Source organism: Erpetoichthys calabaricus, chromosome 9 (genome assembly GCF_900747795.2).
Source record: "Erpetoichthys calabaricus chromosome 9, fErpCal1.3, whole genome shotgun sequence".
NCBI classification, from domain to species: Eukaryota; Metazoa; Chordata; class Cladistia; order Polypteriformes; family Polypteridae; genus Erpetoichthys; species Erpetoichthys calabaricus.
Genome location: NC_041402.2, coordinates 180,169,193 through 180,189,622, shown reverse-complemented (window position 1 = coordinate 180,189,622; position 20,430 = coordinate 180,169,193). Strand labels below are relative to the sequence as shown.

Genomic DNA, 20,430 nt, shown 5'->3' with positions numbered 1-20,430 from the left:
GTGGATAGCGCTTTGAGTACTGTGAAAAGCGCTATATAAATGTAATGAATTATTATTATTATTTATATCTCCCTACATTCTCAGTAGTTCTTTCTAAATTTTATGTCAATTCTACTCTGTGCATTGTGATGAAGCTTAGTGACTGCAAAGAACAACAGGAAGACAGCAGGTAGGGTGCCAGGAAGAGAAGTCCATGGAGGAGAAGGAGAGGTCCAAGTACTGGCCCAAAATACCAAGGGGCTGTCTCCAATATGGCCTGTGGTAGGTCAGGTCAGGTTGGGGGCATGCACTGGTGCAGCGTGTTGCCGCACCCACCACACAATGACCCACCTCGGGATCACCGGTTGGCAACCCCCCAGGCAGACACGTGATCCAGTCCCGCCCTGCAGAAAAGAACATCTATCTGCCACAGTCAGGTGTCAGCAATGAGGGTCCTGTGAACCAGATCATCCTGGGGGAATCGTGCCACATGGCCGTAGTGCCGTAACTGACGCTCCCTCACAATGTGCCTCATTAGGGACTCCATGAGCAACACAAAGTCCAACCAGCGGTACTTAAGGATTCTCCAAAGAGACACAGAACTGAAGGAGTCCAGTCTTCATCTCAGGTCAATGGATAGTGTCCATGACTCGCAACCATATAGAAAAACAAGAAGCACCAGTCAGTCTCTCGAGACCCCCGATCAGAGTCTTCATTGACTACGCGAAGATCACTGCATCGTCAGCAAAGGCAAAATCACTGAATCTCTCTTCACCAACAGATGCCCCACAGCTGCTGGACCCCATGACCCTGCCCAACACCCAGTTGAACAGAGTAGAACAAAGAACAGACCCCTGATGTACCCCAGAATTAACTGGGAAGAACACAGTGGTTCTGCCTCTACTCTGCCCAGCACTCACAGTACCATTGGACAGGCCAGCCATGATCTCCAGTAACTTTGGTGGGATCCCACAAAGTCTCAGGATGTCCCACAGCGCAGCTCAATCAAATGAGTCAAACACTTTATGAAAATCGACAAAGTCTGCAAAGGAAACTCTGAAAACATTTGCTTATGTGATCAATGAGAACCCTCCGTGCCAGGATGTGGTCGACGGCAGACTTCTCAGGCGTAAAACCAGACTGCTCCAGTCACTGGTAGGTGAGCAAGTGATCACAAAACCTATTGAGGATGACCCTAGCGTGGTCCTTACCCGGCACCAAGAGCAGTGTTATCCCCCTGTAGTTGACACAATCCAGGTGATCACCCTTCCTTTTACAGATAGGGATGACAAGTCCCATTTTACATTCAGTTGGAATGACACCAGTCTCCCAAACAGAAGCAAAGATTGCCTGCAATGCCATGAGGACAGCCTTACCAACCAGGCTGGAGAAGTTCACCCCTGATAACACAGATCCTACCCTCAGCTGGTTCACCACCTGTGCAATCTCGGAGATATTGGTAAGGGTCAGGGAAAAAAAAGTCCCTGGTCATCCCTGGGCTTGGGAAGTTTTTTTTTTGGGATAAGGGTCCTATTTTTACAGTCAGAGCCCCAGAATCTCCATAGTTGATGATCTAAGAAGCAAAAGTCCAGAGGCTTTCTGAAACACCCATAGGTGCTGGAGCTCAATTTTAATAAGAGAAGGGCAGGCAGCCTGGAATTGCAACCAGCGCCTTTAATGGCTAACCAGACAGTGAGGCTGAAGAGCACCCAGGACTGTGACTTGGGCCACAAAATTTATAAAGAGCAGTCCTAGTCTTGCAAATGACTTGGGGAGTCTATAAGTGAGTGTGGGGGTGGTCCACCGGGGACCGTTGAACTCAAAGGCATAGCTAATTGGTCCCTAGTGGAAGAAGAGAGCAGTGAGGAAGATTGTGTGAGTGTTAAATATTGTCTGTTTTTACATGCATTATTATCAATCTTTAATTTAATATTGTTTTTTTTTGTATCAGTAAGGTGCTGCTGGAGTAAGTGAATTTCCCCTTGGGATTAATAAAGTATCTATCTATCTATCTATCTATCTATCTATCTATCTATCTATCTATCTATCTATCTATCTATCTATCTATCTATCTATCTATCTATCTATCTATCTATCTATGATATAGTGCCTTTCATATCTATCTATCTATCTATCTATCTATCTATCTATCTATCTATCTATCTATCTATCTATCTATCTATCTATCTATCTAAAAGGAAAGCAGGTAAGCAGATATGTCAAAAACAAAAACAAACTAATTTTATAAAGCATCTTTTTACAGTTAATAACACTGGCCTAGAAGCCCCTGCAATAATCACAGAGCAGGGGACCTCCAGACGCCAGTCACAAAAACAGTTTCCAACATCAGTGGAGGGGCAGGTGGGCTTGGAACACAGTAAAGCCCCTATTTTGAGTTTTTAAATGGAATGATGGGGCAGAGCGTTAAATGGGGGAAACTGTCAGTGATTTGTGAGGGTCCAAACAGTGTAGTTCTGTGTTCGCTGAGATTAGCACTTTCTTTCTTTCTTTCTTTCTTTCTTTCTTTCTTTCTTTCTTTCTTTCTTTCTTTCTTTCTTTCTTTCTTTCTTTCTTTCTTTCTTTCTTTCTTTCTTTCTTTCTTTCTTTCTGGCAGCTGATTACCAGTTATGATCCACTGTGAACATGTCCCGATGTGCTCTGTTTGATTTCTGGAATGCGTTTTTCTTCTTCCAGATTGTTTATGTTTTTATGAAGGCCGACGTGTTGTTGATAGCATCTGCACTCCTGTTAAACCACAACAGCCTCAAGGTCAGATTAAGACCCCCACAGGCCCCATGGATGTCAAAGCTCCATAGATGTCAAAGGCAACCTCTCACTTCACTAGCCCCCCACCTAGGACACCTCCACTGGCCACACAGGCAAATACTTAAGCACTATGGACGTCACATACGTGAAACAATATAACAGCTTCACGGAATGAAGTAGGGAAAAAAGTCCAGATCTTTAAATGGGCTCAGCTTCATCTTCTTTTTTTTTTTGTTCATTAGTGTAGGCTAAGGGTGCTCGGAAGGCTGCCGGTTCAAATCCCATCCATCCATCCATCCATCCATCCATCCATCCATCCATCCATCCATCCATCCATCCATCCTCTTCCGCTTATCTGAGATCGGGTCACTGGGGTAGCAGCTTGAGCAGAGATGCCCAGACTTCCCTCTCCCCGGCCACTTCTTCTAGCTCTTCTGGGAGAATCCCAAGGCGTTCCCAGGCCAGCTGGGAGACATAGTCCCTCCAGCGTGTCCTGGGTCTTCCCCTGGGCCTCCTCCTGGTTAGACGTGCCCGGAACACTTCACCAGGGAGGCATCCAGGAGGCATCCTGATCAGATGCCCGAGCCACCTCATCTGACTCCTCTCGATGCAGAGGAGCAGCAGCTCTACTCCGAGCCCCTCCTGGATGACTGAGCTTCTCACCCTATCTTTAAGGGAGAGCCCAGACACCCTGCGGAGGAAACTCATTTCAGCCGGTTCGTATCCTAGGGATCCTAACCTGCAGTTGCTCCAGGGGCGCTGTACAGTGGCTGACCCTGCGCTCTGACCCCAAGGGGTATGCGAACACTAACAAGTACCTAATACAAGAAATATAAGGCGAAATAAAGAACAAAAAAGCACAGTGAATATCAGAAACGGATAAGTGAAATATGACATCTGCAAGAAACCAACGTAACAGCAGCGCAGTTAGCGAACATCAGCTAAACATTTTTAAAACAGCTTTGCCACTCTGTAGCCAAAAGGTGCTATATAACTGAGCTTCCTGGGGGGAAAAATTGCACCGAATATAATAAAAACATGAAAATAGAATTATTCGTTAGGTGCTGCATGTTATCTCGTGCAGTGGTCTTGATGTCTACAACACTGATGTCCCCGTCTATGTCGGACTCCGCAGAACTGTTGGCAAAGCGGCTGGGAGCGGCAGCCAATCTCCTGACTATCTCGTTCTTTTCCACTGCAGTATTTTAAGTTTTTTCAAACTGTTTGAACAAATGATTACTTTTTGTTTTTCCAATATCAGGCATTTTTTTCCAATAAAACAATGTCTTCTGTCAGTCATTATCCAACCCGCTACATCCTAAAACAGAGTCACGGGGGTCCGCTGGAGCCAATCCCAGCCAGCACAGGGCGCAAGGCAGGAACAAATCCCTGGGCAGGGCGCCTGCCCATCACAGACAATGTCTTCTGCCTCTTTTCTATCGCATATAATGCGCAAACCACCTGTTGTGATAGCCACGTCCATCTATCTGTCTACACGAAACAACTCGGACTCCCTCATGGGCCAATTCTGTTTCCGTGTTGCACGTTTATTCTTCAGGGAAATGTATCGAAACAGTTTGTTGACGTATCTCGAACAGATTGCGCTGTACAAAGTTTTGAAATTTTAAAATCTCAGATTAAAAAGTATTGGAGAATTTGCAAACTTTTCTGTCTTAATAGGAGAACGACCTGTGTGACTTCAGCTATCAGAATGACTTTACTGTTTTAAGTTTTACCTTGAGATCGGTTGTTTCGGCTTGTATATTTTGTGTATTTTCCTAATCTCATTTTACAGCCCCGCGGGTGCCCAATGCAAGCGAGTCGAACGTCTGGCAGAACGCATGCGCAAATTGCTCATAACGCAGCTCATACCTTTGTTGCTTGAGGTGCGTTATGAGACGCACATGAGACGGGTTTACAAACTGACGTTGATCTGTGGGCAGAAGGTCGGAGCCGCTATAGGTTTACAACGCGGTCCGTGCTGTCTTCCGATAGCAAGGACAAGGAAGGACAGGACAGGACTGCAGTTTGCGTCGCGCTGATGTATTTACTGATATGCAGTGGGCGTTGTAAGGTTTATCCATACCCAAACATTCTTAAACATCAAGGTACCAGAGAGCTTCTTCAGGACGATACCGCAGTGGGAACAATTTTTGATTCAATAAAGATTTGAGTACTGAGAAAAGCGCTATATAAATGTAATGAATTATTATTATTATTATTATTATTATTATTATTATTATTATTATTCGTTCACATTAAGGTTTCAGAAAGAACCTTTATGCATTTTATTTATGTAGATCTGTAACAGGTTACTTAAATAGCCACAAATTGATGATAACAGAGTTGTTAAATAAGGGTGCACGGATACAGCATTTTGAAAAGACATTAATAACCAAGGCCAAGTTCAGATTTTCCTGTTAGGTAGTCTATACTATATATTAAAGGTTTTGTTTTGTGTTGTCCAAATTTCAAAGCCCAAAGAGTCACTTTCGAACGCAAAGAACCCTTATAATGAAACACTTGCAATGGTTCTGCGAGGGACCACTCAGCCCAGTCAAGTGCCACTGCAGAACTAGGGATTTTAAAACTGAAAGGACCGCCTTTGCTTCCGTGTAGCCTAGATTAAAAATCTTAAAGATAATCGTCACCTTGCGTATTCCCGAGTTATTCAATGAATCAGATCCTTTCTAAATTTCGTAGTTACTTATTTCATTTTAAGACATCACTGCGTTTGAACTAATATTAATAGCTATGGGGACCTTATTTCAGTTGCGTTTCTTCTTTAACACGGTAATATTGATAGTGATGTACATATGCTAGTATTGGTAATTTTGAATTAATAGTTACTTTTCACTGCGGTGGGTTGGCACCCTGCCCGGGATTGGTTCCTGCCTTGTGCCCTGTGTTGGCTGGGATTGACTCCAGCAGAACCCCGTGACCCTGTGTTCGGATTCAGCGGGTTGGAAAATGGATGGATGGATAGTTACTTTTCATTTGCTAATTTTTGGATACTTCTCTATTGGTTATACGTCCAGAATTGTTTATGTATAAGAAAGTTGAACATTTAGTCACCGACCCCCACTAACACACATCGGTTGAATTGTAGTCTGCTGTGTATGAAAGCCATTGGGCACTAGCCTATCTGCTCCGTTTTAACTCCAATGTAAAGTGCTGTTATAAAGCACGCATCTAATAAAGTCCACTAACACAAGTAAATTATATTCTGTTATCGATGTTACTCTTGAAAATGACATTTTCCGTCAAACAATGAATTCCTAGCTGTACTTGCTACTACTAAGTATGTGGAGAACCTTACAATTCGGTGACCTTAGTAAATGATGGGGAGTGCAAATATAGAGTGGTCCAGATCTACTTATGCAATTTTTATTACGCTATAACTTATTTAGTTTATTACACAGAGAATTCACAGCACCTGCCCTGCACAAAGAGATTTCATTTAAAATTCTTTTTGTTTCCGATAGATGGCAGCATCTGCCCTGCATTCCAAAATGGCTGGGAGACGGTTCTGTCGAACAGTTGCATAATTAGATCTGGACCACCCTGTAGTTAAAAGATCAGTGATGTTTGAAGGTGTTAGTCCAAGAAGTGTTTCGTAAGTGAGAAAATAGAATACAAAATCTGTTCTAAATGAAAAGGGTAAAAAAAGGAAGGTCACGCAAAAATGGCGTAACGTGATGTGATTCGGAGGTTTTTATAAGTGTTCTAGCTGCAGCGTTTTGAATTAATTGTGGGGATTATCGCGGTGTCTGTCTCTGTCCATGAAGTCACTCAGGAACCTGTGGAGGTCTCAGTCACCACATTGGGTGACACCAGGGCCGCTGCTGGCCAAATGGGTGCCCTAAGCAGAAATTTACTTTTGTGCCCCTTCCCCCAAATATTAGTTAGGCAGCTGTAACAGAGGTGAGGGCGCGCGCGTCATCACGTGTGCTTAGCCTACTCTGCGTTCACCGTAAAATGCAATATATACGTTTATATTTTTGTTTATTTGTATATGTATATTATTAATATTAATTTATTATTATAATATATAAAAACAATTTTTTTGAGCAGCTTCGATGGTGCCCCCCTGGGAGTTGGTGCCCTACGCAGACGTACTCTGCGTATAGGGCGGTACTGTGTGACACCTTGTCCTATAGTGACGCCACTGGGCACAGCTGTTAGTGATTCTGCCTCGCGGCTCCACAATTCATAATGTAGATTTCAGTCCAGCTGTGTCATTTCTCGATACTGTATAGGCTTTCCGCAAGATAACCCAATTGTGTTCCTTTATTCTAAAGTTGTCTAGATTAGACTAATAGTCGACTCCGAACCATTCTGTGATTTATGTAAATATGGGTGGGTGATTTATGCACCTGCTACCATGACATGAATTATGCAGATTTGATAATGCTACGTTTTGTTATTTCATGTTAACTTGTATGTATTTTTCCCCAATAGACTGACGCCCTGGTGGAATCTGGTTTCCTGTCGTTCAGCCGATAATGTCAGGATACCACGACCATGAATTTCATTGAACTATACGCCGCATTTAAACATAATGGCACTTTTGGATGTTGTGTGGTTCCTCGCTGAGCCATTGTCTAACTTTCTCTGGCAATAGCCCTTAACATTGTCTTTGAAAAGCATTCTGTAGAAAAAAATACATTTTTATTGTATTGCAAGGTACTGCAGGATACAATAAAAACAAGAAGACTTCAACTCAACCTGTGTATAGTAAGAAGAACCCATTGAAATTTGATAAATCTGCTACCATCTGTTCAAGGTGAGTTAAGGAGCCTGTGATGGATGCAAATAAAGAAAGGTCCTGTCTGGAACCTCCGTGTGCATAATTCTTTAGGGAACCAAAATGGATCCACTGTGGCATCTTTCTGTAGAACGGCTCTGACACCTTTATATTTTAAGGATGTAGTTTGGGAATGTTATTTATTTATGGTTCTCTATGAACTTTCCCTTTCTTTGTACATACTATTTCATTGTTCATTGGCTGTTGATCGCATTTTTATTACTGCTGTTGTAAATTTGACTTGTGATTAATAACGTTTATCTAATCTAATTCCGTGTCTACTGCATTTATTTGGCGTGTATCTGTTATATTCCTCACTGATTTCTCTTTTCCCTTCGGTCATAAAAAAGGTTCACGTTTCGTTTATAGGAAATTTGATACAGAGCACCATTAAAGAAAGAGGACAATGCCGTTGCGTCTGCCAGCCAAAACTCGTATCAATTGTAGTAGCAGATCAGCGCCGCTAGGTGGTAGCACTGCGCACATACTGGCGCTCATGCCCTAGTTTCTGCGTTTTAATGAACTCCTGGTGGGATTACCTGGAATGGTCCAGGCCAGGGGTTCTCAAACTCGGTCATGGGGGGCCCACTGTAGATTCAGGTTTTAGTTTCAACCCGATTTATAATCAGTGACAACAACTGATAACACTGATCTCATTTAATTAGCTGGTATCTTTTTTTTTTCTCTTAATCTACATACAGAAAAGAAAAGCAGCATGATTTTTACATGTACAAGACATTTAGAATAATTTTCTATAGATTTAAATTTAACTTTTTTGTTGATTTCATTATGTTTTGCCCTCTCTCTGTGTGCAGCTTGCTTCCTTCATTGTACCTTAATAATGGCATTTAAAAACGAGCAGAGCAGACACACCCAGTTAAAAGAACACTGAATCGTTAAAGGCTGCAACTACTTTAAGGTCAGACCCTCTAATTAGTAAACAATCGATTAATTAACCGATTAGAATCGTGGAAAGGTAGAATAAAGTCCATCCATCCATTCATTTTCCAACCCGTTGAATCCGAACACAGGGTCACGGGGGTCTGCTGGAGCCAATCCCAGCCAACACAGGGCACAAGGCAGGAACCAATCCTGGGCAGGGTGCCAACCCACCGCAGAGAATAAAGTCAATATTGTTAAAAAGAAAAAAATACATCATTTTTTTTTTTTTTGTTTTCTAATTTCTCTTTTGTACCCAAAACACAGACGCCAGGAAATAACAGTTCGCTCAATCAGCCCAGGAGTCCAATTTAAAACAGAAGCTGGCTGGAACAAAAACCTGTCGCCACAGGGGGTCCCAGGTGCAAGTTTAAGACCCCTGGTCCAGGCGGTTCCCTAATGTAGGTTTTATATGCAATTTATGGTATTAGTTTATACTACTAGTAGTGCAGTAAAAAAAATTGAACAAACATAATACGACATAACCACTGATTGTACACTCACCACTATTAAAACCACCAGTTGTCAATTTAACGCTTTACATGCGTATGCGGGCGGACTTAACCATTAGGCAAGGCAATAGGTAAGTGCCCAGGGTCCCAAAGTAGCTCAAGGCCCAATGATAAACTGCATTTTGGACCCTTTCTTTAATTAAAACTTCTTAAACTTGCAGTTATAGAAGTTATTTTCAACGACCTTGTGTCAACGTGACGGCTCCCCCGTTCGGTCCGGACTATTCCACGTTATTGCCACACTATGCTGCACAGTTGGAAGGGAAGCTTGAAAGAGTAAACTTACAACATACCTAAGAATACAAGCATTAGTATTTTCTACAAAAAAACAAGTTAATGACTTAAAAATTAAACAAAGATACCGTAGTGGAGCAGAAAAACGAAAACAAGGAAGAAAGCAAAAAAAAAAAAAATGTTGCGAACCACCCAAAAGTAATTTCTTTTTTCTTGAAATGCTTGATACTATATATTTTAGACGGTCTTTTTAAAACATTTCAATAAGTGCAATAGCCAGAGAAAATAGAACGCAAACTGCTGGATAATGCGCGAGTATCAAACACCGACCACCACCGCGTCATCCACTCCTGATGCCAGCCATGACAGCCCCGCCTCGTACAGTCGGGGGTGGGCAGACTGTAACCTGCGGCACAGGTGCAAACAGCCCGCGGCCTACTTGTAGAATTATCGGAATATTTCGTACCTCGTGAGGTGCTCTTAACAAAATGTTACTGCAGTTTGCTGGTGTAAGCACAGTAAGTCGCCAAGCGGTGTCATCCAAAGAAACGAAGCTTTTTTTTTCCATTGGAACAGGGACCGTTTGAAGAGAGAGAGAGAGAGAGAGAGAGATGGCGACGTTTTTAGCTCGTTGCTTGCCATTGTCTTGCAGGCTCATTTTTAAAGAACATGAGTTTGCGCTGCGTGATTTTATTTCGTTGGTGTAGCGGCACCCTGAAAGCGGAACGACGGGTGTCACGGTGTCGCTGTACATAAATCAGCAAAAAGAGCGCCGTTTCCGGACGTGGAGGTTAAAAGCAGATCTATGGAAATTGATTACTCCCAGACATGCAGCTCAGATTGTCATCCTTTGTCGTCAATTTGAATTTTGATTCCAGGACTTGGAGCGCCGCTAGACACATTTTTCAAGTTTCTCGAGTTCCATATATTTGCCAAACGCTATGCAGCTGAAATGATTGAACTCCTTGGCAACTGGGCCAATTCCAAAATAACCTTATTAACGTTTCTTTTCATGATTTCTACAGACTGCCCATTGCTTAGGATTTTTCCTTCCTCAAGGTTTTGCAGACAAACTGTCCTGGCATCAGTATGAGGTGTCAGTTTCAATTGTGTGTAAGTCTTTAAACAAATGAAATCACGTAAAAGCATGTAGGGAAGCGCACTAACAGATACCCATCTTTGTAATAAATTGTTGCGACATCCAGCCAGCAGTTCATTTGATAGTTACCGTTGAGGCAGAAGCAAGCAGCATCAGGTTCATGACCAGAACAATGGCATAAAATAACTATTAATGATTAGCATTGCCTTAGCTGTTAATAAAAACCTTCATAATTCAAACTATATTTAGAACTGTTCTTAAACATAATGTTTGTGATTAAGACATACGCGAGTTTACCTGGTTTCATAGACACACCGGCCCACTGCTTCAGTCAATATTTAAAATTTGACCCGCTTTCACAAAAATAAAATCACCCCTGCGTTACACTAAGAAGTAGGGAAAAGTGTGATCAATGGCATTTATGTGAGCCCCATTCCTATTTTTGCAATAGACCCCCAACTATTTACAATCTCTTCAGTATGTGGTCTATATAACTCAAGTGTTCATGTAACACTGGCGGATTTAGTAAATATAAATCGACTTTGTCATCACTATATATAAACTGGGGCGGCACGGTGGCGCAGTGGGTAGCGCTTCCCGGGTCCTCCCTGCGTGGAGTTTGCATGTTCTCCCCGTGTCTGCGTGGGTTTCCTCCGGGCGATCCGGTTTCCTCCCACAGTCCAAAGACATGCAGGTTAGGTGGATTGGCGATTCTAAATTGGCCCTAGTCTGTGCTTGGTGTGTGGGTGTGTTTGTGTGTCCTGCGGTGGGTTGGCACCCTGCCCAGGATTGGTTCCCTGCCTTGTGCCCTGTGTTGGCTGGGATTGGCTCCAGCAGACCCCCGTGACCTTGTGTTCGGATTCAGCGGGTTGGATAATGGTTGGATGGATATATAAACTGACTTTCCAACACAGTTTCGCTGGAAGATGAAGCCTATCTGGGCAAAGATGTCCCCAAAGCAGGAACCAAACTTGGTTTAAAAAAAAGAAAAAGCTGTCCGGCGCATGTGAGACTCACTCACTCACACCGAGCACATTTAGAATAATAAGTTTCATTAAAATATTCGTATGGACCACCCAGATAGATGCTATATTAAAAAAAAAAAACTGATTTAAGTTAAACTGAATTGTAATTAAAATCAATTACAATTGATTCACAGCGACATCACATCACTGTCCCGTGACTTAAATTTTGAAATTACAGCCTCCTTGCGTTCTTCGATTCACCCCCAAGCCCCCATTTCAGGTACTGGCAGATTAGTTAAATTAACAAACACTTAGCTACAGCTCCTATTACTGTGGGTGGACGGATGGACGGATGTAGCCTGCGATGGTCTGGCGAGCTTTTCGTTGTCTTTCTTTTTGTGTGAGGCATCTAACAACTGGCCGCGGAGATGATGGCGGCCTCAACGCTATTGTTTTACATCTCGATTACCAGGTCGCTGGGTAGCATCTCCACGTTATCTTCGAATTTGTCGGGGTTTTCTCTATGGAAGGCATGCATGCCTTTGTGTGGAAATTGGCGATTCTGTTCCCTCTCTGAGTTATCAGTGTAGCCTTAATGAACTGGCATGTCGACCAGGGTTGTTACCGCCTTGTGCCCAATGCTGATGGAATGTATGCCCAGCCCAAGTTACAAAATATTGGCTGGATGGAATGCGGGGGCTCCAGATTTTGATTCTTCACGATCTCGTAAAGCTAAACCCAGTTCAGGTTGATTACTGGGTTCATGTAAAGGTTGCTCATGTAACTGACGGCATTTTCACTAATAGCAGGCACTTGCGTAACGTTTTGGGAAAACCATACGAGTGGATTTTGCATTCTGCCTTTTAATACTGTGTCGGCAGAGTCACTTCAATTCAGGACATCGGGCATCTTTTGGCCCCTACTACGACCCTAGCGAGGTGCCACCCTCTAGATTCTACCTGCACTCACTTTATAGTTTGTCCGGGTCTCTGAGGGGTGTGGGAGCCAAGGAGCGCCTAAGCCGCCTGTATGTTCGGATGGCTTCCTTCGCCACTTAATGCTCCGTCCATCTGTACTCTTAAAACTCTGCTAATCTGCATCATTATGCAAAGGATTATATGTATCTGATCCTGCCGGTCAGATGGACGTGGCTCCCTGCGTGTGATGCTCTGTGGCGCCTGTCATTTCGCACTTGAGGACAAAGAGGCGGAAACAAACGGCCATAAGAGACGCGCGTTTCCTCGGACTGTGGCGAAGTAAATTTGAGGCACTCGAGTTTTAAAATGGTGAAAACTCCACAAGGATGCAATCAAACAAAACAAACCAAAAAAATGTAATTTTTAACGTGTAGTATAAGGAGAAAAACTTGTACAGTTGATTTTTCGGACGTCACGATAATTCTGGGGAATTTAAATCCGATATTTCACGTAACTTTTCACCCTTTAAAACTTTCAAATAACACACAGTGATAGCAAACACACTCGTGCCAACTCACGTGAAGATCACCAGACACACTCAGCACATTCATTATAACACGCTCTTCACACATTCGAATTTATAGTCTAACATTACTGTCTGTCACATATGCATATTGAAATCAATAATGTTAACTCTCTAAGTGTGTGTGTGTGTGTGTATATATATATATATATATATATATATATATATATATATATATATATATATATATATAAACTGAGCAATGGGGGTGAAGGCCCTTAGTCAGGAAGGTGACCAGGAACCCGATGGTCACTCTGTCAGAGCTCCAGATGTGCTCTGTGGAGAGAGGAGAACCTTCCAGAAGGACAACCATCTCTGCAGCAATCCACCAATCAGGCCTGTATGGTAGAGTGGCCAGACGGAAGCCACTCCTTAGTAAAAGGCACATGGCAGCCCACCTGGAGTTTGCCAAAAGGCACCTGAAGGACTCTCAGACCATGAGAAAGAAAATTCTCTGGTCTGATGAGACAAAGATTGAACACTTTGGTGTGAATGCCAGACACCTGACACCATCCCTACAGTGGAGCATGGTGGTGGCAGCATCATGCTGTGGGGATTGTTTTCAGTGGCAGGGACTGGGAGACTAGTCAGGATAAAGGGAAAGATGACTGCAGCAATGTACAGAGACATCCTGGATGAAAACCTGCTCCCGAGCGCTCTTGACCTCAGACTGGGGCGACGGTTCATCTTTCAGCAGGACAACGACCCTAAGCACACAGCCAAGATATCAAAGGAGTGGCTTCAGGACAACTCTATGAATGTCCTTGAGTGGCCCAGCCAGAGCCCAGACTTGAATCCGATTGAACATCTCTGGAGAGATCTTAAAATGGCTGTGCACCGACGCTTCTCATCCAACCTGATGGAGCTTGAGAGGTGCTGCAAAGAGGAATGGGCGAGACTGGCCAAGGATAGGTGTGCCAAGCTTGTGGCATCATATTCAAAAAGACTTGAGGCTGTAATTGCTGCCAAAGGTGCATCGACAAAGTATTGAGCAAAGGCTGTGAATACTTATGCACACATGGGATTTCTCAGTTTTTTTATTTTTAATAAATTTGCAAAAAACTCAAGTAAACTTTTTTCACGTTGTCATTATGGGGTGTTGTGTGTAGAATTCTGAGGAAACAAATGAATTTAATCCATTTTGGAATAAGACTGTAACATAACAAAATGTGGAAAAAGTGATGTGCTGTGAATACTTTCTGGATACACTTTATATCTCTGTCATTCCAACAGATGGTGCATCACACTTAACGCAGCTTTTACAAATCTCATACCAAGTGGCATATAACAGAGATGAATTTCATGGTACATTGCAAACATTACCACCTTGATTATTTAGATTTGAACAAGTCTTACACTCATAGCTTAGATTGATAGATTGGCTGTATTATTTGTCCTGTGAATACGTATCTGTGCTTTTTATGTTTCTAGTGCTGTATGCATCTGAATTTCCCCGTGGGATTTAATAACATTTATCTGATCTACAGTAATCTAACCTACTAATATATATTCATCCATCTATCTTCTAAAGCTATTTATCCAGAGCAGGATTGAAGGATAACTGGAGACTATCAAAGCAGGCATCATGACAGGAACAATCCCTGGACTGGCTATAGTGAATATATATATCCATCCGTCCATCTATTATCCAACCTACTATATCCTAACTACAGGGTCACAGGGGTCTGCTGGAGCCAATCCCTGCCAATGCAGGGTGCAAGGCTGGAAACAAACCCTGGGCAGGGTGCCAGCCCACCGCAGGAATATATATATTATGTGTGTGTGTGTGCATATGTTAAACAAAATAACCAAAGAAACAGAAGCAATTTAACAAACAAGAGGAAACCATTCAGTCCATCAAGCTTGTTTGTTTAGTTTTAACAGAGAAGAAAGGACCAATTAATATTACAGTATATATTTCTGTCTGTGTGTGTATATGTCATGAGAACAGTGTATTAATTTGTACTTAACCATAATACTTTAGAGAGAAATCTTTGTACTTACTGCAGGTTAGAACATCTATCGTTAAAAAATATCAGAAATTCTGTCCAGCTAGCCTGGGGGAATGCAGATGGGCTGAAATGAAAGGCAGTACAGCCTGGAATGGAAGGGATAAGCAAAATGTATGGCACATCTTCTGCCTTCAATAGGAAAGCATGGTCTAGAATGGGGGCTGAATCTGCCTGAACTGTGTCATGCTGAACTTGAACTGGTATGAATTATGGAGTCGGGTTTCCCCATTGGTCTGGGAGATACATCATGGAACCCAGACAAACATTAAGAAAAGACAACAAATAAACTCTCTCTCTCTCTCTCTCTCTCTCTCTCTCTCTCTCACACACACACACACACACACACACACACACACACACACACACACACACACTCTCTCTCTCTCAGCTGCCATATTCTGACAGGCCATGCTGTGTTTTTCTGCCATTCGATTCAAGGACCACGTTGAACCAGAGGCCAGCTAACAAACAAGACAAAAAGCCATCTGGTATCTTAGGTAAGATGAACTGGTTATTACCCAGTTATTACTGATATTATTTTACCAACACTTACATTTGCACTTTGTTTATTATTTTGGCCATATTATAACACATAATTAATATATGCTTAACTTTTTCTTCTGCCTGTTCTGTACTCTGTCTAATTGCCTGGGGGTTTAAGAATGTGAAAGAAAGGGGGAAAATTTGAATTGTTTGTGTGGTAAGAGTATGGAATTTGGAGTATTCGGTTAGGGTCTACATAATAAAGAATATAAAAGGGGAGTAGGATCCCCTAAAAAGACCCTAACATGACAAAGCAGTGTGTGGGTCCACCTCTCCATATCTGCTCTTTTAAGACTTACCAGTTTAGCACTATTAAGTGTTAGATTTACACTGCTGATTTTACTGTGTAACACATTTAAGGACACACCAACACACACACATGGAGCTACACGTACAGCAGGGCAATCGCATCCTAACACCCCATCTGTGCCATTAAGTTCATTTAGACCCAGCAAGTGAGAACACTTGTACCCACATGTACACACTGTACACTCTTAAGAATGCTAGTTACAAAGTGGCACTTTATTGGGTTGTGTTTTCCTCGTGGAACCGTTGTTTGATAATGAACCATTTTATTCTGAGAAGGGTTGTTTTTTATGAAATTGGTTCTCTTTGGGATTTAAAAATGTTCTAAATATATGGACAATACAGAAATCTTAATTGTATAATAGCCTGTGTCTGTCTCTGCACCAGGAGACCTTGTAAAGTCACAAACCCTTTGGTATTTCACAAATCTGTTATCATCTGTTCATAACTATTTATATAACAGATCCGCCTAAAACTTGTTTTTTTTTTTTCGGGGTCCTTAATATGGATAGTTCTTTTAGTAACCAAAAATTATTCCCCTATGGCATCGCTCTGTACCTGTTTATTTTAACAGTGTATGTACAAAGACAGAAAAGTTATAATACAGATACGCGGAGTCTGCACTCGCTCAGTCACACATATTGACAGATTACAGAGACGGGCATCACTCACGCATGCGTATACGCGGGTAGTCAGGCCGTCACGTGCGCACACTCATGCAGTATACCGAAAGACCAAAAGACAGAGACTTACACAGACTCACGCATAACAAGCCCGTATATTCTGCCCAATACTCAAACGCATACTTGAGGGCTATGCACAGAAGCACAGCGACGTGTAAACTTAAGATCGCCATAGAAAAATTCTTACTTTCACGCGTGCGCGCTCACCTCTTGAAGCATACCTACAGACAGACGGACTGGCGGACACAAGTGATGCTCAAAACATTTACCCAAGGTCGACCGACATACAGTTGGTTACATTTCTTTTTGTTTTCTTAATTACAGCACAGGCAGGTGAAGTGACTTGCTCGTGGTCACACAGATGCGCGACTTGAACCCACACACTTGGAGTTTGAAGTCCATAGCCTTAACGACAAAAAGACATACACATGATGTTTTTGTTATCTTTGAAACTAATTTCCCCCTTTTTTCCCCTAAGCGATCCGAATTCGCGGTAACAAAAAGTTAAAAAAGGTAAAATGCTGTGTTTATTTTTTAACATACTAGGGGGCTTCGCTCACCAACCCCCGTATTTGGTTTTCTGGATACACACTTAAATTTTTTTTTTCTTTGAATTGTTGCTATTTCATTAGTTTCACTTTTATTTCAGAACTTCTGTAAAAACAGTTATTTGTAATCTTGCGAGTTCCAATATGCTGAATCTTTATAATGAGGTCAGGATAGGTCTATCTGTTTGGAATTTCAGCACAGACAAAACGATCGACATCATCAGCAGTTAATCATTTTTTTTTACAAAGTAACAAAGTAAGTAGAGTTCTGCATTGGACTCCTGTCTGTAATGTCGTGCTATTTTCCTCTCACAGTTCCAAAAGTACATGGGGTTACCAAAGTGATACCCCAGCTTTTGTCTAGGTTTTTGTACAAGGGCTAGACAGAACATTTTTGACTCTTGGGATAAATTTAGGTTTTTAAATAAGCAGACAGATAAATATATATACATGAACAAAGTAACCAATAAATGCATGTGCGGTAAACTCCGTTTTTGAAATTCTCAAGATTCTTTATTTGTCACATGCATAGTTATACAGGACAACACGCAGTGAAATGCATCCTGATCTGCTTATCAAAAACTGTGCAAAGTTAGAAGAATATCAGTTAGATTAACAAAAAGTCATAGATTGAAAGGTAACAGTATAGTAGAACATAATAAATAAGTACAATTATGTGAATAAAGTAGAATTAAGTGTTAAGGTGCAATAGTGTAGTAATTATTGTGCAAAACCAAAGTTAGACTGGTGCATAGTTAAATGAGGCAGTTTGTTTGTTTGCGCTACTGCGATCTTTACTTTTTTATATTTTCTAATTTTCCTACTTTTATATCCTTTAACTTTCTCCACATGTGTTTAGCGCCAACGTTTGTAAACGTCTTTATGAAGTTCTACTTTGTCTTTTAATCACTGTCATTTAATTCTGAGCCGGATTGGACGTGCTTTTTTTTTCAATTCCACTTGTTCCGGGCTAATAATTACTTTCCTTATTTTCTGGATCTGCACCTCGATTATTCTTTTTTGCTCTTTTTTCTGTCCAACGTATTTGAGTCTCTTTTCTCCGCGCTGCTTTCTTCTTCGCTTATATGTCGACATTTAATTTATAACGTACTGTCCTTATACGCTTTATATGCGCTGAGAGCCCTGGATCTGTGTGTGCTCAAATCCTTCACAAGACTGAATATTTTGCTGCCTATTGTCCTATTTGATAGATTGTAAGTAGGGTGTGTCTTTGGTCTCGCGGGTCTTTAAAATGTCTCCCGAGAAGATCACGTATAGTAGACTTGCTTTTTGCTTTCCAGGACAGGATTTCTTTTTATAGATAGATAGATAGATAGATAGATAGATAGATAGATAGATAGATAGATAGATAGATAGATAGATAGATAGATAGAGGTGGCGCAGTGGTAGCGCTGCTGCCTCACAGTTCGGATACCCGGGTTCGCTTCCCTGGTCCTCCCTGCGTGGAGTTTGCATGTTCTCCCGTGTCTGCGTGGGTTTCCTCCGGGCGCTACGGTTTCCTCCCACAGTCCAAAGACATGCAGGTTAGGTGGACTGGCGATTCTAAATTGGCCCTAGTGTGTGCTTGGTGTGTGGGTGTGTTTGTGTGTGTCCTGCGGTGGGTTGGCACCCTGCCCGGGATTGGTTCCCTGCCTTGTGCCCTGTGTTTGCTGGGATTGGCTCCAGCAGACCCCCATGACCCTGTGTTCGGATTCAGCGGGTTGGAAAATGGATGGATGGATAGATAGATGTACATTGCAGAATTTTCTCAAGAAATTCAAAAGTCGTTCTTTTCTGTGGTATTCTAGGCAGCTGTTCAAGCCGCCTGACATCTCCAGCTTGTCCAGTCTCTCCACCAAGAAGTTTGAAAATAAGAACGCGATGTTCTGCTGTCATCCCAAGCAGTCCTGCTATCACCGCCAACACCAGGCGTGTTCTTGAAACAGCCATAAAGTCATCATTTACACACACACACACACACACACACCCCCCCCCCCCCCTTCCACAAGAACGGGCCCCCATCCTTCTCCCTAGTAGACCGCCCTGATAGGGGAGGCTGCAACCTCCTTCTGGCAGTGCCTAACAGACCTTCAATAAGTCACATTCCCACGCTCCTTGGTTTTACAGAACCGTAGGTGGCATCAGCCTTAAAAGATGTGGAGCAATGGGATGGGTACTACGACTACGTCAGATGCCCGGTGTTTGCGTCCAGATTTGAAATGCGACCCATTTGCGGTTCATGCAGTCAAACATGATGACACTATGACGGTTCGAAGCGCCTATAGATCACCGTCTGGACACTCCAGTACTGTATCTCGTAGTTTGTGACGCTGCGTCTCCGATCTATCTACCCCATCTGCAATCCTAGGAGGAGCCACCAATACCCCTAGTCCCCTTTACTGTGTGGAGTCACCAATGCCCCTAGTCCCTTCTTTTCTTTTTTTTCTTCTTTTTTTTTAATCCTGTACACACTTACCTATCAGGTAGACCAGCAGCAGCCCTGTCTCAGGCGGGATGCGCCACATATTGCGTGTCCCGGGGGTTGCGCTGGTCACTCACTCAGCTCGGCGAGGGGACAGTCGGCAAAGGCGCCAGCCAGTAAGACACAGAGCCAGGATGGGCAGATCCGCCGGTGCAGCATCCGCTGGCTGAGCGGAGAGGCGAGGCGAGTCGAGACGAAAGGAACTCGTCGCTAGCACCGGGATGAGTGAACTGGACAGGCGCCCGGGAGGATCGCATGAGGGCTCTCCGGCTGGAGATCCGATTCCATGGAGGAGGCTCCCACTAATCCTGGCTCTTCAGTTCAACGCTGGCCAGCCGCCCGCTGCCGCTGTCCTCTCTCTCTCTCTCACTCGCTCGCTCTCTCGCTCATTCTCTCTCTCTCTCTCTGCCCCCCCCCCCCCCCCCATTCGCTCACTCGCTCATTCTCTCCTCTCTCTCTTTATGTCTCTCTCTCTCTCTCTCTCTCTCTCTCGCTCTCTCTATGTTGGCTCCGTTCCATTCCTCCCTTCCCTCCTCCCTCCCTCCCTCCCTCCCTCCTTTCTTCATTGCGATTGCAGACGCTTGCACTTTTCTGCCCAGGACTTTCAGGGCTGGAGGATTTCTGCAATGCGGGGGTGCGGGTCCGTGGTGAAGTCATTTCTCCAGGGAGGTTGACATCGGACCTGTCCATCTCACTCTAACTGGACAAGCCAAGCCAGCGGCCCGTGAGCTCGGAGTGCTGCGGAAAGGCGCGCGCGCGCACACACACACGCGCATACACACGCACACAGACACAGACATGCACAGTGGACCGCACTTCCTCCTGAGGTACACACACCTGAGCGGTGGTGCAGTCACACAAAACCAAACTGTATCTGCAGTTTCACATTTAGAAAAGCACCCTCGAGGAGAGCAGCAGCGATACAAGAATAAACGCACGTGGAGTGTGCCGCAGTTACACAACACCTGAGGATATGCCCAGTTTACACTCACACACACACACACACACACACACAGATCTGCAGCCACACAAATGCAAGGCAGGTGTACCTGCAG

The 20,430-nt window shown here is 43.2% G+C and overlaps 1 protein-coding gene across 1 annotated transcript in view; it reads right to left on the bottom strand.

Moving 5' to 3' along the window:
- The window catches only part of scn4ba (sodium channel, voltage-gated, type IV, beta a), a 28,462-nt gene extending 8,726 nt beyond the window's left edge, over positions 1–19,736 (bottom strand). The window contains exon 1 of the mRNA XM_028808485.2: positions 19,370–19,736. Coding sequence (XP_028664318.1) covers positions 19,370–19,418 — 49 coding nt within the window. The 5' untranslated portion in view covers positions 19,419–19,736. The remainder of the gene's footprint in view (positions 1–19,369) is intronic.
- Positions 19,737–20,430: the final 694 nt, after the last annotated feature.